General features: G+C 35.4%; 1 protein-coding gene across 2 annotated transcripts; it reads right to left on the bottom strand.

Moving 5' to 3' along the window:
* Positions 1-2,302: 2,302 nt before the first annotated feature.
* On the bottom strand, positions 2,303-17,699 carry pi15a (peptidase inhibitor 15a). Of its 2 annotated transcripts, XM_087308762.1 has the most exons (7): positions 17,565-17,698; positions 15,522-15,852; positions 14,242-14,360; positions 13,963-14,095; positions 12,828-12,943; positions 4,515-9,336; positions 2,303-3,729 (listed from the first exon to the last, which is right to left on the bottom strand). In XM_087308762.1, exons 2-6 carry the CDS (start codon positions 15,798-15,800, stop codon positions 9,201-9,203), a joined length of 783 nt encoding a protein of 260 aa, XP_087164888.1. In that variant the 5' UTR covers positions 15,801-15,852; positions 17,565-17,698; the 3' UTR covers positions 2,303-3,729; positions 4,515-9,200.
* Positions 17,700-18,373: the final 674 nt, after the last annotated feature.

Here is an 18,373-nt window from a genome sequence, read left to right as displayed (position 1 = left end):
CAGAGACTGTTAAGCTGCATGTCACTGATGAGAAGATGACAGATGTTTACTATGTGATGATCGAAATGGCCATAAACATCCAGCAGGCACAAGATGTCAACATGATGTCAGTATTAAGTTGTACCCCAGTGTCATGTGGATGTTGCAGTTTGTTTTACCATGAAAATCATGGAAGTGTCAGCATGTGATGCCAAAACGACGTTGGATGTGTGCTCGACACTGGATTTTGGTCACTTTCCAACACAACCTGAAGTCAAACAAATATCAACATCATTTGATGTTGTTGTTGAGCAAACAACGTTGTCCTTAGATGCTGGCTAGACAATCTAACCTAATGTTAATGTCTTATGATGTTCTATGCCTGCTGGGCAATAACTCAATGCACTACAGAATGTTACGTTTACAGGCACAAATTACATGTAAACGCATTAGCTTTTAAAAGCGTAATACCATTTATATTTGCTATTTAAACTATTTATAATAACTATTTGTAATAGTATTTTTGAAATGGCTACTTTTTACTCATACTTTTAGTAATATTTACAACAGATACGTTTACTCTACTTACACTATATTTTTAGGCAAGTAATGGTACTTTTACTTGAATATAATTTTTCAGTACTCTTTCCACCACTGGATGCTCATAAGAAGGTGTCTGGTGCATAAAGTGGTAAAGAGGTAGGTAAAGAGTAAAGGTAAAGAGTTTAAAGGTAAAGACTAGCAGGTGGTGACAGCCATACCCACAATTTCTGAATGAAAAGATCTCTTTTCCGTTCCTTTTAACACCTGCTGAATCATGTCCAAAGAAAAAAAAAATGTGTATTTGCTGGGTAATGGAAATGCAGCTAATATACATTTGAGCTCTGGCCCAGAAGCAGACAAAAATGGACTTGTCACCATCTCTGCTCACTAAGTGAAGTTTATTCATAAACTAATTTCGAGAGGATCACGCGCTTATGATTTATCACGGCCGGTCTCGTATTTGCTAATCACTATCTTCCAATCATATGAGCCCTAAGCTACTATAAATCACCACAGTTTTCAGTCCATTTTATCTTCGTTTGAAAGAAACCCCCCTTCCTTCCCTATTCTCCTCCTTTACCTCTGATCTAGTGGCACGGCGGCCCAGTGGTTAGCGGGCGTTTCTGTGAGGAGTTTGTATGTTCTCCCCGTGTTTGCGTAGGCTTTTCCCAGGTTCTCCAGTTTCCTCCCACCATCCAAAGGTATTCAACATACATAACAATCAAGTATTTGTCTAACCCCTTTTTTCCTTAGCTACCGCAGCCGGGGAGTTCTGAGATCCACTGAGCTCAGGCTCCTCTCTCGCTCTGCCAACAGGAGGAAGCCCCGGGCTCGAGGATCCCTTGAGCTCGGGGCTCTCTCCTGCGACAGCATGCCAAACAAGCTTTTATAAATCATCAGCTAAGTGTGAACTCTTGAAACCAGTTTTATAGAGTGGTCATTGCAGACAGTTGGAAAGAAGCAGATGACACATTTGGCTGTTTTCCTCATCCATGCCGTCAGATTGACGTTAGTGGGAAAGGAAAGTGGTCTTAAAAGGAAGCGCACAGTATTGCATTTTGATTAAAGCTCATGAAGACCAACATTTTTCATTTTTTTAACAATGCACAGATGAATCGTGCACACCAAAACTGGTAAGAAAGACAGTAAATAGTGACTGCCCATTCTAAATTACAGTACACCCACTTCATCCTTTTTCCAAAACACTATCTTTTTAATGCTTTGGCATACTTGTGCACAGCTACCGCATACTATACTGTTTAGAAACCTGTTATTCTTTTTACGCCATTGGCAGGAGTCCCTATCCTCTAACAGCTGGAAGTCTGCAGAGAAACAGCTGTGTCTGTCCAACAGATCAAAACATTAATGGCATCATATTTCCCTGTAATATCTGCAGTTCTCCCAAAATCTGCTGAATTTGGGGAGTCTGTCTGAACGTTGGCTCCACCTTCTCCCAAATGAGATCACGAGGAGGAGCCTGCCGCTTTCACAGAGTTCATCGGTTTCATTCGCTGCACAGCAAAACTGAGGGCCTCTCGGGTAAGATCATATACATATTGTTTGTGTAGACGGGTATCAGAGGGGCCAAAGTCAACGTTTTCTTATCGAGATATAATTGTAACCAGTTTTCATATCAAGGAAGTGTGGTCTTACATCTACAATGCTTAGGCGAAACTGTAAACGGAGCATCAAAAGGAACAGGGATGAGAAGGAGTTCACTATAATCGCTATCAGCCCCGTCTGTTTCTGTGAAGGAAGAAAATAATGAAGAAAAGCAAACTTTGAACCAACTCAGCTTTATTCCACAATACAAAATACATCAGCGAGTGTATTAAAAAGTATAAATACAATTTAAATAATCAACAAGGATGGTGGTATTGTTTGTACTTCTATAAAACACATATACTTCAAATGGTAATTGAGTTTCTGCTTGGAATATATTTGTTTTTGTTGCAGGCCAAAGTCCAAAATCATCGTTTCCACCCTCAACCAGCACGGGTGATGTTTCTTTCAACATTTATCCTCCATCCAAAACACTTAAACCATAAAATTGTTGCTATTGGGTGTTTTTTTTTTTGAGAGCTGTAATTTGAGGTCAGTAAGATATTTTCATTCGCTTAATACAAGTATCCTGTATTCAGCAAGGGTGCATTTATTTGATTAAAAAGTACATTCATTCATTTTCGTTTTGGCTTAGTCCCTTTATTAATCAGGGATCGCCACTGCGGAATGAAGCACATAAAAAAGTACAGTAAAACAGTAACATTACTACAGTTTTTAGAAAAACAATTTCCTTTTTTTTTATTCCTGGTAAAGATAGCTGATTTTTTTTCTAATTACACCAAACAATCTCTCATACATCAATATAATTTGCTAATTTTAGTGTTCAATTTTTTTTCTTTGTACTATAAATATTTAGCTGTTTAATATTTTGGCAGGAACAGTAATTTTGGTGAACACAGCATTGAAAAAAAAAATTGTAACATTGCAAATGTCTTCATTATAATTTTTTTGTTCAGTTTTATGTGTCCAGTGATTAAAAGTATCGGTCACACTTTATTTTGATGGTCCCGATTGCATGTTTTGTTGACTAAAAGATGCATTGCAAATACATGCCAATTAGCAAAGTTTATTTATAACATAATTTCGAGAGGATCATGTGCTTATGATTTGTGCTGGCCTCGCTTTATACAATTTATCATCCACCAATCAGACGACTATTAAGCCACTATAAATGACCTAGGTTTCAGTCATCTTTGATTTGAAGAATCTCTCCTTACACTCCTCCTCCTTTCCTAGATCGGTGGCATAGTGGCCCAGTGGTTAGCACTGTTGCCTCATAGCAAGAACGTCTTTGGTTCTGGTCATTACCAAACCAGCCGAACGTTTCTGTGTGGAGTTTGCACATTCATAAGTATGCTGATAATTCTGTCATTGGCAGTCTTTTGCTTGATCATGAGAAGGATCATGGCCCAGTGTTGGAAAACTTTGTTGCTTGGTGCAAAGACTCATATATATAACTTAACAACTCAAAAACTAAAGAGATGCTTATTGATTTTCACCGTGACTCTATTTCTATGCTACTGCTACTACTATAAACGGTACTGTTGTTGAGACAGTGAGTGACCTGGGCAATATTCTGGATGATAAACTGAATTTTGATGCCAACACTAATTTTATCTGTAAAAAGGCAAATCAAAGACTGTTCTACTTAAGGAAGTTGAAGGTATTTAATGTGGATAGGCCTAACTTTTGCAGTTACTGTAGATGCTGGCATGGTAATTTGAGCGTGACGAGGAAAAACAGACTTTTAAAAATTGTTTATCAATCTCAAAAGATCTTGAGCACAAATCTTACTAGAATTGGACAAGTGTATGTGGTGAGAGTCATGAAGAAGGCTATTTCCATTTTAGCAAATGAGATCCACCCACTTTATTTAGAGTTTTGCCTCCTTCCATCAGGCAGAAGGTATAGTTATTGTAGACGGGTAAAGTCCAACATATATCTGTATTTATTTGTTCCAACTGCAGTTGGGTTACTAAACAAGCTTTAAGATTTTTTTTGTTTTTTTCCTTTTCATGAGTAATTTTAATGTTTATTGTTATTTTTATGTCGTTGAGTGTGACTTGTTGCTGTCAACTGTCGGCTATAGCTGTAAACCTAATTGCCCTTCGGGGCAAATAAAGACATTCTAATCCAATTTCCCCATGCTCACGTGGGTTTCCCCCAGGTCCCCCAGTTTTCTCCCACAATCCATATCAGCACAATTGACCTGCAATTACTAAGTAGCTATCTCTTAAGAGCAATTACTATCTGTTCATTAGCTACTAGAAGGGGAGTTCTTGAGTTCTACCTGAGCTCAAACTCCCTTCTCGCCTTGCAACGGGAGGGAGCCCTGGGTTTAAGGATCTTTTGAGCTCAGGGCTCACTCCAGGGACAGCATGTCAAACAAGCTTTATAACCAATCATCAGCTAAGTGTGAACTCTTGAACTTCTCATTTAAGTATTGGTAGTCAGTCTGCTTATTATCTGTTGATACTGCTCCTTCAACAGACATTTAACTGACTATAAGAAACTTTGCAAGCACATGTCAACTTACACTAACCCCAACCCCAACCTAACAGTCTACTTATAATCTAATGAGAATATAAGAATGAAATGCAACTTAAATTCAACAAATTGTGGTAAAGGGATCATCAAAAAAAGTGATATCAAAGTATCGATTTCTTATAATCTTTCTGACCTCAAACTGTTGAAAGTTAATTTCTGCTTTGCAATTAGGCTCAAAATAATACATTTAAATAAAACGTATTTCATAGAAAGGAGATTTGTATAAAAAAAGCAATGTACAGCTCATTTTAGATGATAAATAAAATGTTACTGAAATACAATTACAAATTAGATATATGGAGTCATAACAATGGGCAAAAAATACACAAAATGACATTATTGAATCCAGCACCATAACTTGTTAAGCATGTTTGAAAATAAAAAGATATCTACAAAGACATTAACACAATGAAAAATGCAGTCAATGACATATTACTTTAAAACTAAATCAATTGTACATGACTGACTAACAGAAAATACAATTTCTATGCACGATATCATGTTGAATTTATAGTGAAAATTACAAACTGCGCTTTATAACCTCACCTCTCTTTCCAGATTACTGCAGAGTAGTGCCTGGTAGATTTCCTAAGTGCTTGTGGGAAACGAGTGAAATCCACACAATGCAATACAATGCAATAGTGTGCCACTATTGTTTATGTATTATTAAAGATGTCTTGCTGGTGCTGAATTCGTAATAAACGCATGTACAAATGATTAAATCAAAACAAGGAGAAAGAAAACACCATTAAATGACAGCCTTCAAACTAAAAATACATATAAACACACATTTTAAGGTGCACTTACACATCAAACATGTTTCCATGTTAATCCTCCTCAAGACTTCATGAGGGTACAGCATGATTAGCCACCGCAATAAATGCTCTTTCTGGGGTTGCAAAATGCAGAGGTTATTTAAAAGACGCCTGATCAACATTCCACAATGTTTAAGCCCCCGGCACACGTTTGTAGGCTTAACTCATGTGGAAGGCTTCCAAAAAGGGAAGACCCAAAAACAGAGCACTAATAAAAATGCCAGTGAGTGTTTTCAAACCAGTCAAGTACTGTTGAGTGTCATACAGTTCAATAAGAGCTAGCTTAACTTCTTATATGAAGCACCACAAGTCAGCATGCAGGGTTAATGTTGACATCACACAAAACTGCTTTACCTAAAGTCATTTGATCACACTAATTCAAAGGGATAGTTAATATATATATATATATATATATATATATATATATATATATATATATATAATATTTCAAGTCTGTCATAATTTACATCATTATTAAAATATGTGCAGTTACATGCATGCTCTTAACCAGATTATGCAAACCTACACTGTACGTGGTCATGTAAACGTGTTCACCCTTTTTTCTTTATCGGATTAAGGTCATAAATCGCTTTAGTGTTGGTTCTTAATGACTAATACAACGAAGACAATTTAAAAAAAAAAAATTATGATTAAATTATGCTAGGGGTGACACGGTGGCTCTGTGGTTGGCACTATCGCCTCACAGCAAGAAGGTCGCTGGTTTGAGTTTCGGCTGGGCCAGTTGGCATTACTGTGTGTTTGCATGTTCTTCCAGTGTTTATGAGGGTTTCCTTCGGATGCTCCGGTTCCCCCCGCCCTCAATTCAAAGACATGCACTATCCGCTTGTTAAGTGTGACATCACGCGAAGCAGCTTCCGGCTCCAATTGCTTTATCAGATTGTATAGGGAAACTCATCAAATGGTAATAATAAACATTTACAAAGCACTGTAATACTTTCGAAAATCTTGATCGCAATATATATCTCCATGCCTAATATCCGATGGCCAGTATTGATTACCTTTTATAAATTGTAAAAATTTTGGTATTTGTGATGCAAAAAGTCCATGATGTATTAAGTCCAGAGACTTATGTACACTTTAATTTTATATAAAATTCACTTTATTGTGTGATAGGCCAAAAAAAAATGTTTATAAACAAATATTTTCTCATATCAAATGAGTAGCGGCGTCACTGATACATCACAGCTTAACAAGCGGATAGGTGAATTGAATAAACTAAATTGGCCATAGTGTGCTTGAATGAGTGAGAATGGTGTTTCCCAGTACTGGATTGTGGCTGAAAGAGCATGCACGGTGTAAAACATATGCTTGAATAGTGGGCAGTTCATTCCACTGTGGCAACTTCTGAAATAGAGACTAAGCCAAAGGAAAATGAATGAATGAATAATATATGCTAGTAATTAGGTTTTGGACTAAGTTTTACTACTGGGTAATAAACTAATTTATTCATAAAATCTTGTACACCACTTACTTGCATTGGGTGGTTATTTCAATGCTTTTTTTTTTTTTTTTTTTTTTTTTTTTTTTGAGTTATCATTTTGGTGCATATTAACATGCACATTGATAACTAAACAGGTAGTGGAACCCAATGGGGACCAGTTCAGAACTCTTCAAAATATCTTCCTCTGTATTCTGCAGAACATGATGATTAGTAAATGATGACAAAGGAAGCAATTAATAATGTCTCTGAATGATAGCAGCTAAAAAAAAAATCTTAAGCTCCATTCATATTATGCACATTAACTTGACATAGGGTGTTGTGGGCATTCGTAAATGACATATAAGCATAGAGATGGAAAATTCATTAATTTCTTCTTGTTTAGAGTGTAACTAATTCCATGTTTGTAATGCTTTACAACAACAACAAAATCTACACTCGCAGGCCACTTTATTAGGTACACCTGTCCAACTGCTCGTTAACGCAAATTTCTAATCAGCCAATCACATGGCAGCAACTCAATGCATTTAGGCAGGTAGACATGGTCAAGACAGCCTGCTGCAGTTTAAATGGAGCATCAGAATGGGGAAGAAAGGGGATTTAAGTGACTTTAAAAGTGGCATGGTTGTTCGTGCCAAACGGGCTGGTCAGAGTATTTCAGAAACTGTTGATCTACTCGGATTTTCATGCACAACCATCTCTAGGGTTTACAGAGAATGGCCTGAAAAAGAGAAAATATCTAGAGAGTGGCAGTTCTGTGGGAACAAATGCTTTGTTAATACCAGTGGTCAGAAGAGAATGGCCAGACTGGTTGGAAAGGCAACAGTAACAATGCAAAAAGGTATGCAGAAGAGCATCTCAGAACGCACAACACGAGGCAGATAGACTACAGCAGCAGAAGACCACACCAGGTGCCGCTCTTGTCAGCTAAGAACAGGAAACTGAGGCTACAATTTGCCAAGGCTCACCAAAATTGGACAATAGAAGATTGAAAAAATGTTGCCTAGTCTGGTCTCTCGATTTCTGCAGCGTCATACAGATGGTAGGGTTAGAATTTAGTGTCAACAACAAGAAAGCATGTATCCATCCTGCCTTGTATCAATGATTCAGGCTGGTGGTGGTGGTGTAATGGTGTGGGGGATATTTTCCTAGCTAACTTAGGGCCTATTAGCACCAACTGAGTGTCATCTCAACTCCACAGCCTAAACAGTTCCGAAAGCAAAGGAGGGGGGGGGGCAACCCAGTGCTAGTAACGTGTTCCTAATAAAGTGCCCGGTGACAGTAGGTTGTTGTTAAGAGGGCTATAGCGATTAACCAATAAAATGAGTTTTATTTACATTTACACATACATAACCCTATACCTGCCCCTCACAGTAATATAAAAAATAGCAGTTATTGTTGTACAGTGTTACAAAAATTATGCTACATTGATGTTTATGCTCAGTAGCCACAGTTTTTTTTTTATCTAGATCATGTAATCTGAATGAGGTTTGTCTTCCACAGATGAAAAAACCCAGTCAGCTCAATGACAATAGCAATGAAAAGGATGGGTGCAATCAACTGACTTCCATTCATGTATATATGTACATATAAATAAATGTGAATGCAGAAGACTAGCAGCCTAAGCAAGCTCACTGAATTTTGCAATGGTCAAAAGTTCAAGATGAACTCGGATTTCCAAAATTACATAATGTGAAGATGTGACCATTAGGGATTCTGGATGGCCACTTAATTAATGCATAATAACACTTAAAACGCATAATTGAATAAATGGCAACTTTAAATTTGTAGAATTAGAGCATTGCTTAGAGGAAAAATGCAGCATATATTTTGGGTGAATGTTAAATTATTAAAAAAAAAATAAAAGTTATGATGCGTGATGATACAATACTGTAATTTTGCATTCTCCAAATTAGTGTGACCGTGACTAAAGGCTAGCTTGGCACTACAGAAAACTTGCAATGTTAGACTTGCTAACAAGTAGACCGAGTACATTTACAGCTGAACACTACAAGTACCAACCATGTCTTGACAGATCACAGTAAAGTCCCTCTTAGGAAATTAAAACAATTTCCATTAAATGGGTCCATACACAAAACAATATATTTATCAATAATACATGGTATAAACAATAAAAAAATAAGTTATGTACAGATCATTAAAAAAAGCAGCCTTGCAAAACCCTAGGCCCTATATGGCCCATATACATAAAAAACAGGGTGATGCAGGAATGTTGTGCAAATTCCCACTAGGGACAGTGTCTCTGTGATGGGGCATGTGCATTCTGTCTGTGTTTATTTGAACCAGTGCAGGTAATTTGAGTTCACAGCAGGAAAGCACATGTTGTTACTGCACGATCCTCCATAGCTTGGAGGACACATGGAACAAGGAACACCTACTTTATATGGGGCTTCACCAATCCAGTTCCCCCTGTAAACAAAAACAGCAACAGCACAGTTATTGACACAGAAATAATGTTTTTGAACATACTTGTAACCAGGCTGGTCCCCATGAACTTTTCCTTGACTTGGTTTTATTTGCAATATTATTATAGGAACTCTGTAGCTGTTAACATTTATGTTGGCTGGACTGTCATTACAATTAACAAAATAAATGATTTAGAGATGAAGGACATGGTGATCGAAGTAGTTTTCATTGTGTCATGATAACAAAGAAGGAAAGGTAGACATACAAGTTATGTGATTGATAAAGCGATAAAAAGAACCAAATCACCTATGACAACTTAATTCCTGAGTTACCCCAAAATGAGTTCTTAATACCAAACTTGTTCCCAGTTTTTATGGTGTGAACACACACACACACACACACACACAAAAAAGCAAGCACTCTAGAAACTATTAAAAAGTGCCTCCTGTGCAAAAGCTTCTTAAGTACCACAGATACACATGTATAAATCAGTGCCTACTAAAAATTGTTCTTAACCATGTTCCTGGGTTGTGCAGGGTTAAACTGTACTCTGAACTAGGAGCTAATTTTGTTCCCCACAAACAAGTTCCTGTAACTAAAATTGTACCTATAGTTATTATGGTGGGGAAACAGTTCCAGAAACTATGTAAAAATTCCTCCTGTGCGAAACCCTCTAATATACCAAGCATACATATTTAAAGATTAGTTCCTGCTGGAAACATGCTGTAGAGGATATATTGGCCTGTCATGGTGTGCAAGATGTTTTGGCCACAGACATCAGCAATATGACTGTCAATTTAGGGCATGCCTTGGCTTACATAATGATAATATTAGTATGATATTCCAAATATACATCTTTTAATGTGGAAAAGGATCGTTCTTGTGTTATTACTTAGTCTATGTTTAAAAAAAAAATTATAAAAAAAAAAAAAATATATATATATATATATATATATATATATATATATATATATATATATATATATATATATATATATATATATATAAACATTTAGAACATTATAGGACTAAAACATTTGAAATAAAAGTAAATAAAAAAAATAAAAAAACACATACGTATATTATTTTTCCACTGCACCACTGCAGCTATCTACACACAAATTAGCCAAGGACAAAAAAAGATGACAATCTATCTATCTTTTAATCTATCTATCTATCTATCTATCTATCTATCTATCTATCTATCTATCTATCTGTTTTATCAGTTTAATAGGTTTATAACTGTACCTCAATGTCCGAAAATCCACACAGCGCTACTAACTTGGTTAGTTCTCTTGTGTCCAATGAGTATAATTTTACTGTAATTTAGTAGACTCTTTATTCTTACATGATAAACTACTAGTTTATCACTTTCATTTTCCCTTTCCTTCGCTTTATCCCTGCATTTTAATGGCTTTAATTAATTATAAAATATATATTTTTATAAATATATTTTTAAAAATATTTTTTATACATAAGGACAGATGACTTGCAGAGAATAATAACAAACGTGCATCTTGGTTTTATTTATAATGCACCGTGGTTGTGACAAGCAAATGTGAAAGCAAAAAAGTGCACAGCCGAGGGGGTAGGACTGCACGATTAATCGAAAAAAGATTGGGATCTCGATTCGACCCTACACACAATCCTAATTCTGTTTTTCTACAATTCAGCCAATTATATTTTCGAGGTGAGGAGAGAAGTGTAAGGGTGCACACACACAAATCTTCACAGCAACATGGACACCTCCAAATAGCATTAAAAGTGTCACATACTGTATTTTTAAGGTATAATTCACCCAAAAATGTAATTTCTATCCTAATGTAATGATCTTGCGGCCGCGAAATTATATGTGAGCTGAACGCACTTTAAACATCATTTAAATGATCATATCGCATTTTAAAAGTTATGATTACGACAAGCATTTGATATGTTTTTTTCTTTGATAGTAAACAGTGTTGTGTGTGAGAATAAATGTTTACAGTATCAGTATAACTATTAAAGCCTATTTAACGTTGAATATAATGCAGTTGGGAATCTAATAATGACAAATGTCTCTTTTTACCAGTGAATAAATGGTCTAATAAAGTTGTCAATGACAAATGACAAGTATAAGTCTCAAACATAATAATTAATCTTTAGAATGATAATAATTAGTTTTATTCTAATTCCATCACTTTACTGTCAATTAACCACCAGAACATTCTAAAGTTTATTTGTTTAAGTCCACCATTCAAAGTCTATACACAATTTAGCATTTTAACCAACAGTAGACCTACACATAGGCCTAATATCATTATTGCCGTTTTACCATATGTTTGAGAAACAACAATAATAATAGCCCACTCATATTAACCTTTATTTTACATCCACAGAATCGTGAGAAAATTGTGATCATATAAATGTTTGTCTAAGCTTTTCACTCATCATAGCACACGTGCTGCTGCTGATGTGACAATAAAAGTGATTTGATTTGATCTTGATTTTAAGCAAAAAAAAAAAAAACGTGATTGTCATTTTAACCAGAATCGTGCAGACATATGAGGGGGTATTTAAAGAGATTTCATATTCTTGGATATTGTCAGTGGCTTCATCATACGTGCAAATTATAGAATTACACAATATAATTATATTATATACACAGTAGCCTAATAGGTGATCCCCGAATGACACCCGGAATAAAGCAGGTACTGCTTCTTCTTATGACGAACAATAATGGCGCTAATCATAACACAGATCGTCTGCTTTAATGATGATGAACCTCACTAAAAAGCACCAAAAAGGGTTTAAATGCTGATTATAGTGAGTTTTGCCAATTAGGTGTTTTACTATTTTGTGTGGTCATCTGAGCTTTCAGTAAATGTGTCTGAACTCACAGAGAATAGACTAGATGACAAGGGCAGCTCATTTGCCTAAAATGCTGGTTACAAACATTTATATGCAAACTCAGTAAACAATCTATTGCATTAGCAAATATTACCAAGGTCAAGTCCATATACCGCATGCTAAAATGATTTAGTAATTATTGTGACAGTCCTAAAGATATTTTAAACTGTACTGAGCCTTGACCTGAGGCATTACTTCTCATCTTTCATGCTTTAAATCACTGCTTTAACTAGTTCTCAGCTAGCAAGTTGAGCCTTTACTACAGTTCAAAAATAACATGCTCTACTACAGGAACCTAAGACTTTTCTCAAGTGCACTGCCTTACAAGAGTAAAAAAGGAGGTCAGAAGTCAGTCACAAGTCACCAGCCACACAAAGATTATGGTTCTTTGATTCTGGAATTAGAGGCAGAATCCTGCTAAAATTCCACATGGAGCAGGAATGCAAAAGGTCGTCCAGGTCTTTGAACCAGAAGGACCTGTGGATGTCCACGTCAAAATGTTTTTAACAGAGCAGTGTCAGATTGCTAGCTTAGCCTACTGTAATTACGTGACTGAAGAGGTTCACTGTGGAGTTTAGCTGAAAAAAAAAACTTAAAGTAATACTTACTTTGGAGAATAGTTGCACACCAGGTATGTTGCCCTCTTCCATACGGAGCCCCAAACATTCATATTATGGCAAGTATTAATTGCACATCCTACTTTATTTGACGTTGCCCACACCATCTGGTAAAAACATAAACAGCTAGTAAGAAATAATATACACCAGTATTCGAAACCTTGGGGCTGGCTAGATGTTTTTGAAAGAAGTCTCAAAAGGCTGAATGTATAATATGCTAGTGAAATAGTCTTACTATGTTGTAAAGATTCATTACTCTAATTTGCAGTGTCTAAAAAAGTTTTTTTTTTTTTTTTGGGGTGGGGGGTTGTAAATCATAGGAGAACTGATTAAAGTACTATATGGAACCTATAAAGAACATGTAACGGTTCTACAGCGGTTCTTTGGTGTGGTTTAGGTGAGATATAGCATTTAAAGTAGTTCTTCTATGATTAAAAGCCAAAGAGCCACATTTAGTGATACATAGCACATATAGTGCTATATACCACCCAAAAGAACCGACGGAGAACAATTACAGGTACTTAATAGGTTTAACATACCACTTTAAGTGGTTTAATTTAGCACAGTGTTCAGAAACCATCTTGAGTGCACCATTTTCAACTAGCAATGGAAACTTTAAGATTTCATCAATCTTTTTATTTACGTAAAATCAGTTCATTTACGTGATAACTTTTAAAAACTGGCTTTAAAGTCCTGTTTGAAAATTGTTTCGCTCTCAAATATGTGGTTTTATAAAAACTGACAGGTGACTGTAGTGTTTCTTTACAAAGTGGCATTGCTAACTACAAAGGATGCATAATACAGTGTTTATAATCATTTTTGAAGATCCATGTGAATGAGAATTGTGTTAATGATGGTGTAATCATAGAGTTTTTTCAGAAACAAAAGAAAATAAACCTTTCCATTTTAGTACACCGTTATTATGTTGTTAGTGTAACTTTATATGCGAATTAAGAGCTCAAGTAAGAATTATTTTTATCAATGTCCAAAAAAACATGTAATTTAATGACAGCATTTATTGTCAGAAATCTGTTAAGAATCAGTAACATTCAGTCATTATAATTTATCCTTACTATTTTAAAAATAAAAAAAGTTTAGTTTTTTTACAAATGTAAAATCAACTCACTTGTGTGTAATGAGTGCACATTGGCCCATAGCACTTAAGGGGACATCTGGGATTGCAGTCTCGAGGATATGGAAACGAATAGTCCTTCACTTCATCATGCCAGGGTTTCACAAGCTGCAAAATGGATCTATACCTGTAAATAATCCCAGATTAGCACAAATTTTTATTATAGTGTAATAAAACACTCAGTCTTTCAGGTTCAAATGTTCTTACAACAGTACAACACAACTATAAGAATCATTACAGATAAAAAATGAGAACAAGGGTGAGGATGGATACCTTCCTGTTCGGACTGAAAGGTTCTGACCCAGAAATCTAAGAAGATTGCGAGGACCATGTTCCCAAATACAAGTGGATGCCCACTGCTCAGCCGTCTTTGCAAGAGTATCATCCCAGACCTGAGACATCAATTACATCTTCATCAGTCTATAAACATACTTTTATATAACTCCATTATAACAATGAATTTCATTGGAAGTAGAATTGCCTCAGAAATACAGTGACAGTTCATCTAAATGTTATCATTTACCCTCCAGAATCCAAGAATGTTTAAAACCCATTGACTTCAATAGTGTTTTCTTGGAATCTACTACGGAAGTCAGTGGCAACCAGTTTCTAGCATTTTTCAAAATATCTTATTTTGTGTTAAAGAAACATCCCATGTTTATAATTTTTAATCCATTCAGCCAATAACCAGAGGGAGAAGCTTTAGCCTAGCATAAATCATTGAATTTGATTAGACCATTAGCATCTTGCTTTTAAAAAACTAAAAAATTTTCCTATTAAAATACATTTCTAATCTTAATCAAAACTACTTTTGGAAATTTTTAAGCAAGATTCAAATGGTCTAATCTGATTCAATGATTTATGCTAAGCTAAAAGCTCTAGCTGGTTTGTAAAATGAGTCTATTCCTTTAAACAGAAGGCACAAAAAAAAAACTTTGTAACCAGATAGTGAGTAAATGTTATGCTTTTTAATTTTGGGTGGACTTTCTCCTTTAACAAATATTTTTGTCTGATTCCCAAGTGAGTCAAGTCATAAATCATGGATATGCACTGAAAAAATAAAAATATGTGCCACTGTAGACATGGCAAGCATGGAAAAATCAGAAACTAAGTACAAAAATGTAGCATTTGAGTCTAATGAAACGTATCTGATACTGTATTTCTCCTGACTGTGCACATTTGGATGCATTTCAGAGCTGCAGTTTTAGCACAATGATCTATACTGGAGAGGATCTACTCTGGTGGTCCGAGCCAATTAAATCTGCTCAACAGCTGCTGGTGCCAAATGGACACGGAGAAGCTTGTCATTCCTGCATCCTGTGATGAGTGCAGTTACATGTGCAACGCTCACGTGTCCAACTAAAACAGCAGCAAAATGCGCTTTCCAGGCAAAGTGCCAAGTAATTATACAATTAAATAAATAAAACAAGTGAACCCGGTGAACTGCAGCGAGGGTGTAGAGCAAAAGTTCAAACGTGCAGAATGTTTTAAAAGCTTCCTGATTGTGTGATAGGCTAATTAGTTAAGGAAAAAAAGTAACTGAAGTGACTTACCATATATTCCATGTTTGAGGCTGGGGGGAAAACTTTCCCTCTAACTTTATTATGGTAATCAAGGATAGCAAGCATATCGTTCTGTGAAATATAACGTTTCCGTCTGGTTTTGGGAATGTTTGCGGCCTCTGTGAGATATTTTGGGGGCGCAAAGCCAATATCAGTCAAATTGGTTGCTGGCAGAGATGAGGAGGCAGTGGGACTGAAGGCTGCCAGTGCACTTGCTCCACAGGATATACACAAGAGCAGAATGTCAATAGCCAAGCAGTTTTCATTCATGATTGATGGTTGAGATGTGGTAAGAGGTTTCTATTCCTTTTGCAGAATCTGCCTGCGAAACAGAAATGACTCTCATTTATTAAAGAATGCAATAAATCCCATTCTTGTCACTTGACTTGAGCCTCACTGTACCACATAGCCACACTTGAAAACATTTTCATAATGAACACATCTTTGCTGCCAACTTGTCTGTTCCTCTTGAGTAATCCAAAATCAATTTTCTTCCATTATAAATTTAATTTCACATTGGTTGTAAAAGTGTAATGAACTTTAATTAATGTAGATTGCAACTTTTGCACCACATGCATGTTACTTTAATACAAGTCAGAAAGTAAAACTCTGATTGCCACCAGTGTCATGCAAAAATTTGGAAACATGAAGCATTTGGGAAGTTATGCTCATCAATACTGCATTTGTTTAATTAAAAATAAATTAAATAAAGTAATATTGTAAATATATTTCCAACTTATTATTGGTATTTTCTATGTGAATATTTATGTTTTCATTAAACTTTTTCCTGTAGATTAAAAGCCATCTTGTGTCTTCAGTCTCACATTAGCTTTCAGAAATCTTGTTAACCCTTTAACTGCCCTACCAAGTAAAAATAAAATTGGATTGCATTTCTTAACTCCTAATGTCACTAGTTACCAAAGTCTATGGATTTTTTTACATTCCACATCTTCTAAAATATCAACCTCTACCAAATGGTTGATATGTTGATTAATGGTAAAAGTACCTGAATTAATACATATACTATAAAAAATCTAATAAAATATGAAGAGTAAGACCAATTTACTTTAAAAAATATACAAAAATAAAACATTTTTTGAATATTAAATCACCTTTTTTTAAAGTGTGGCATAAAATATTCTAGATTCTCATTGAACACATTTTCTTGTTTGCTTTTTACAATAAAACCAAAATCAAATGAAGTCATGCAACAAGATTGTTTTTTTTTTTTTTTTTTTTTTTTTGTTGTTTTGTAAACCAACAATGCTGTTTAGTGTAAACCATTATTTAAAACGTTCATTCTTTAAATGACTTTACCAGTCATTACTTAAAACAGTCAAAATATGGTAAACCATTTTGTTGAGCAGGTAGTTAAAGAGTATGCTGCTCAAAAAGTTATTATTTTACATTTATGTTACTTTTTATTATCAAAGTCAAAAAATATGAGCTGCTTTTGTGGAAACCATGGGAAAGTACATTAAAAATGACACTTTTGATGAAAAAACTATCAGTAAGCAGAACACTAATAAGAGATAAAATCACAGCAGATCAGCAAATAAGATTATCCTCATTTCTGAAGTTAAAATGTGACTAACATGTCAGCAAAAGTCACAATTCAAACTGTATAATTTTGAAAATACATTTAAAGTAATAATAATAATAATTTTAATAATAATAATAATAATAATTAACCAACAAACCAAAACACACACACATATAACAATAATACAGTAAATAAAAAAATAAAAAACAATATGACAGTTATAAACAAAAAAATATCTAAATGCATAAACGGATGACTTAAAATACTTTAAAGCTGATTAGAATTATAAATTTTACAATAATACATTTTATTAATTCAATAACATTAAAAGAAATAAAAATGCTTTTCCTTCAGATAAATATAACTCCACAATATTTTCCAGATACTACCCAATACTGAGCATGCGCACATCCGCCTACACTCTGCACAACTATAAACCAAAAACCAAATTAATGAAATAAAGGTTTGCTAAAGCACACAGTTATCCCTACCTTCTCAGAGATGCTAGAGCTGCCTGTGGATATAGCCTAAATAAGTCTCCTTGTTAGCCCGAGACTGCCCAGCAGTGCATGTGCTTTGATTCTCCGTGAACTCGAGCACTCTTTCTCTCTCTCTTTCTCTCCCCGCTGAGAAGCACTGCTGCGGGTTTATATACGGCTGAGGTGCCGCATCAGGAAGTGTTCGGGCTTTGAAGGTGCGCGGGGTTCCGCCCCATTCGTCACCTGAAGCGTGACATCATCTGTGACGTAACGCGGCGTTTCTTTTATCCTTTTCCTGGCACATCCGAGCAGGCTTAATCAAAACATCTGCTTTTAGTTTTCACAGCTGGCGCGAGTAGAAAAGAAAACATAAGATAAGCAAGTGAATAATCCCGTGACCCCAAAAACGCAGCTTAGTCCAATAAAGATGCTCCAAATTAACAAATAGATGAGTATTATTAAACCAGGGAGTGTTGTAACTATTTTTTTAAAGTCTGTATCTGTTTTTGTGCCAAATGTCTCAAATGTTAATATAATAGCTCCACATTTATTTACATCAATTCAAAGTCAGTTAGAAATCTACAATCTACACAGTCTAAAACTGTTTAACACAATTCTGAATCAGAATATCTTGAATATTTATTCATTAGATTTACACAATTTTTAAGGTAAGTAGTTGGAAACAGGCAGCATGGTGGCACAGTGGGTAGCACTGTCGCCTCACAGCAAAAAGGTGGCGGGTTCCAGCCCCGGCTAGGTCAGATGGTGTTTCTGTGTGGAGTTTCCATGTTCTCTCTGTGTTCGTGTGGATTTCTTACGGG

This window comes from Danio rerio, chromosome 24 (assembly GCF_052040795.2).
Source record: "Danio rerio strain M-AB ecotype USA chromosome 24, GRCz13ab, whole genome shotgun sequence".
Lineage (NCBI taxonomy): Eukaryota > Metazoa > Chordata > Actinopteri > Cypriniformes > Danionidae > Danio > Danio rerio.
Note: the sequence above shows the minus strand (reverse complement) of the source record. Positions and strands in the feature narration are given on the sequence as shown.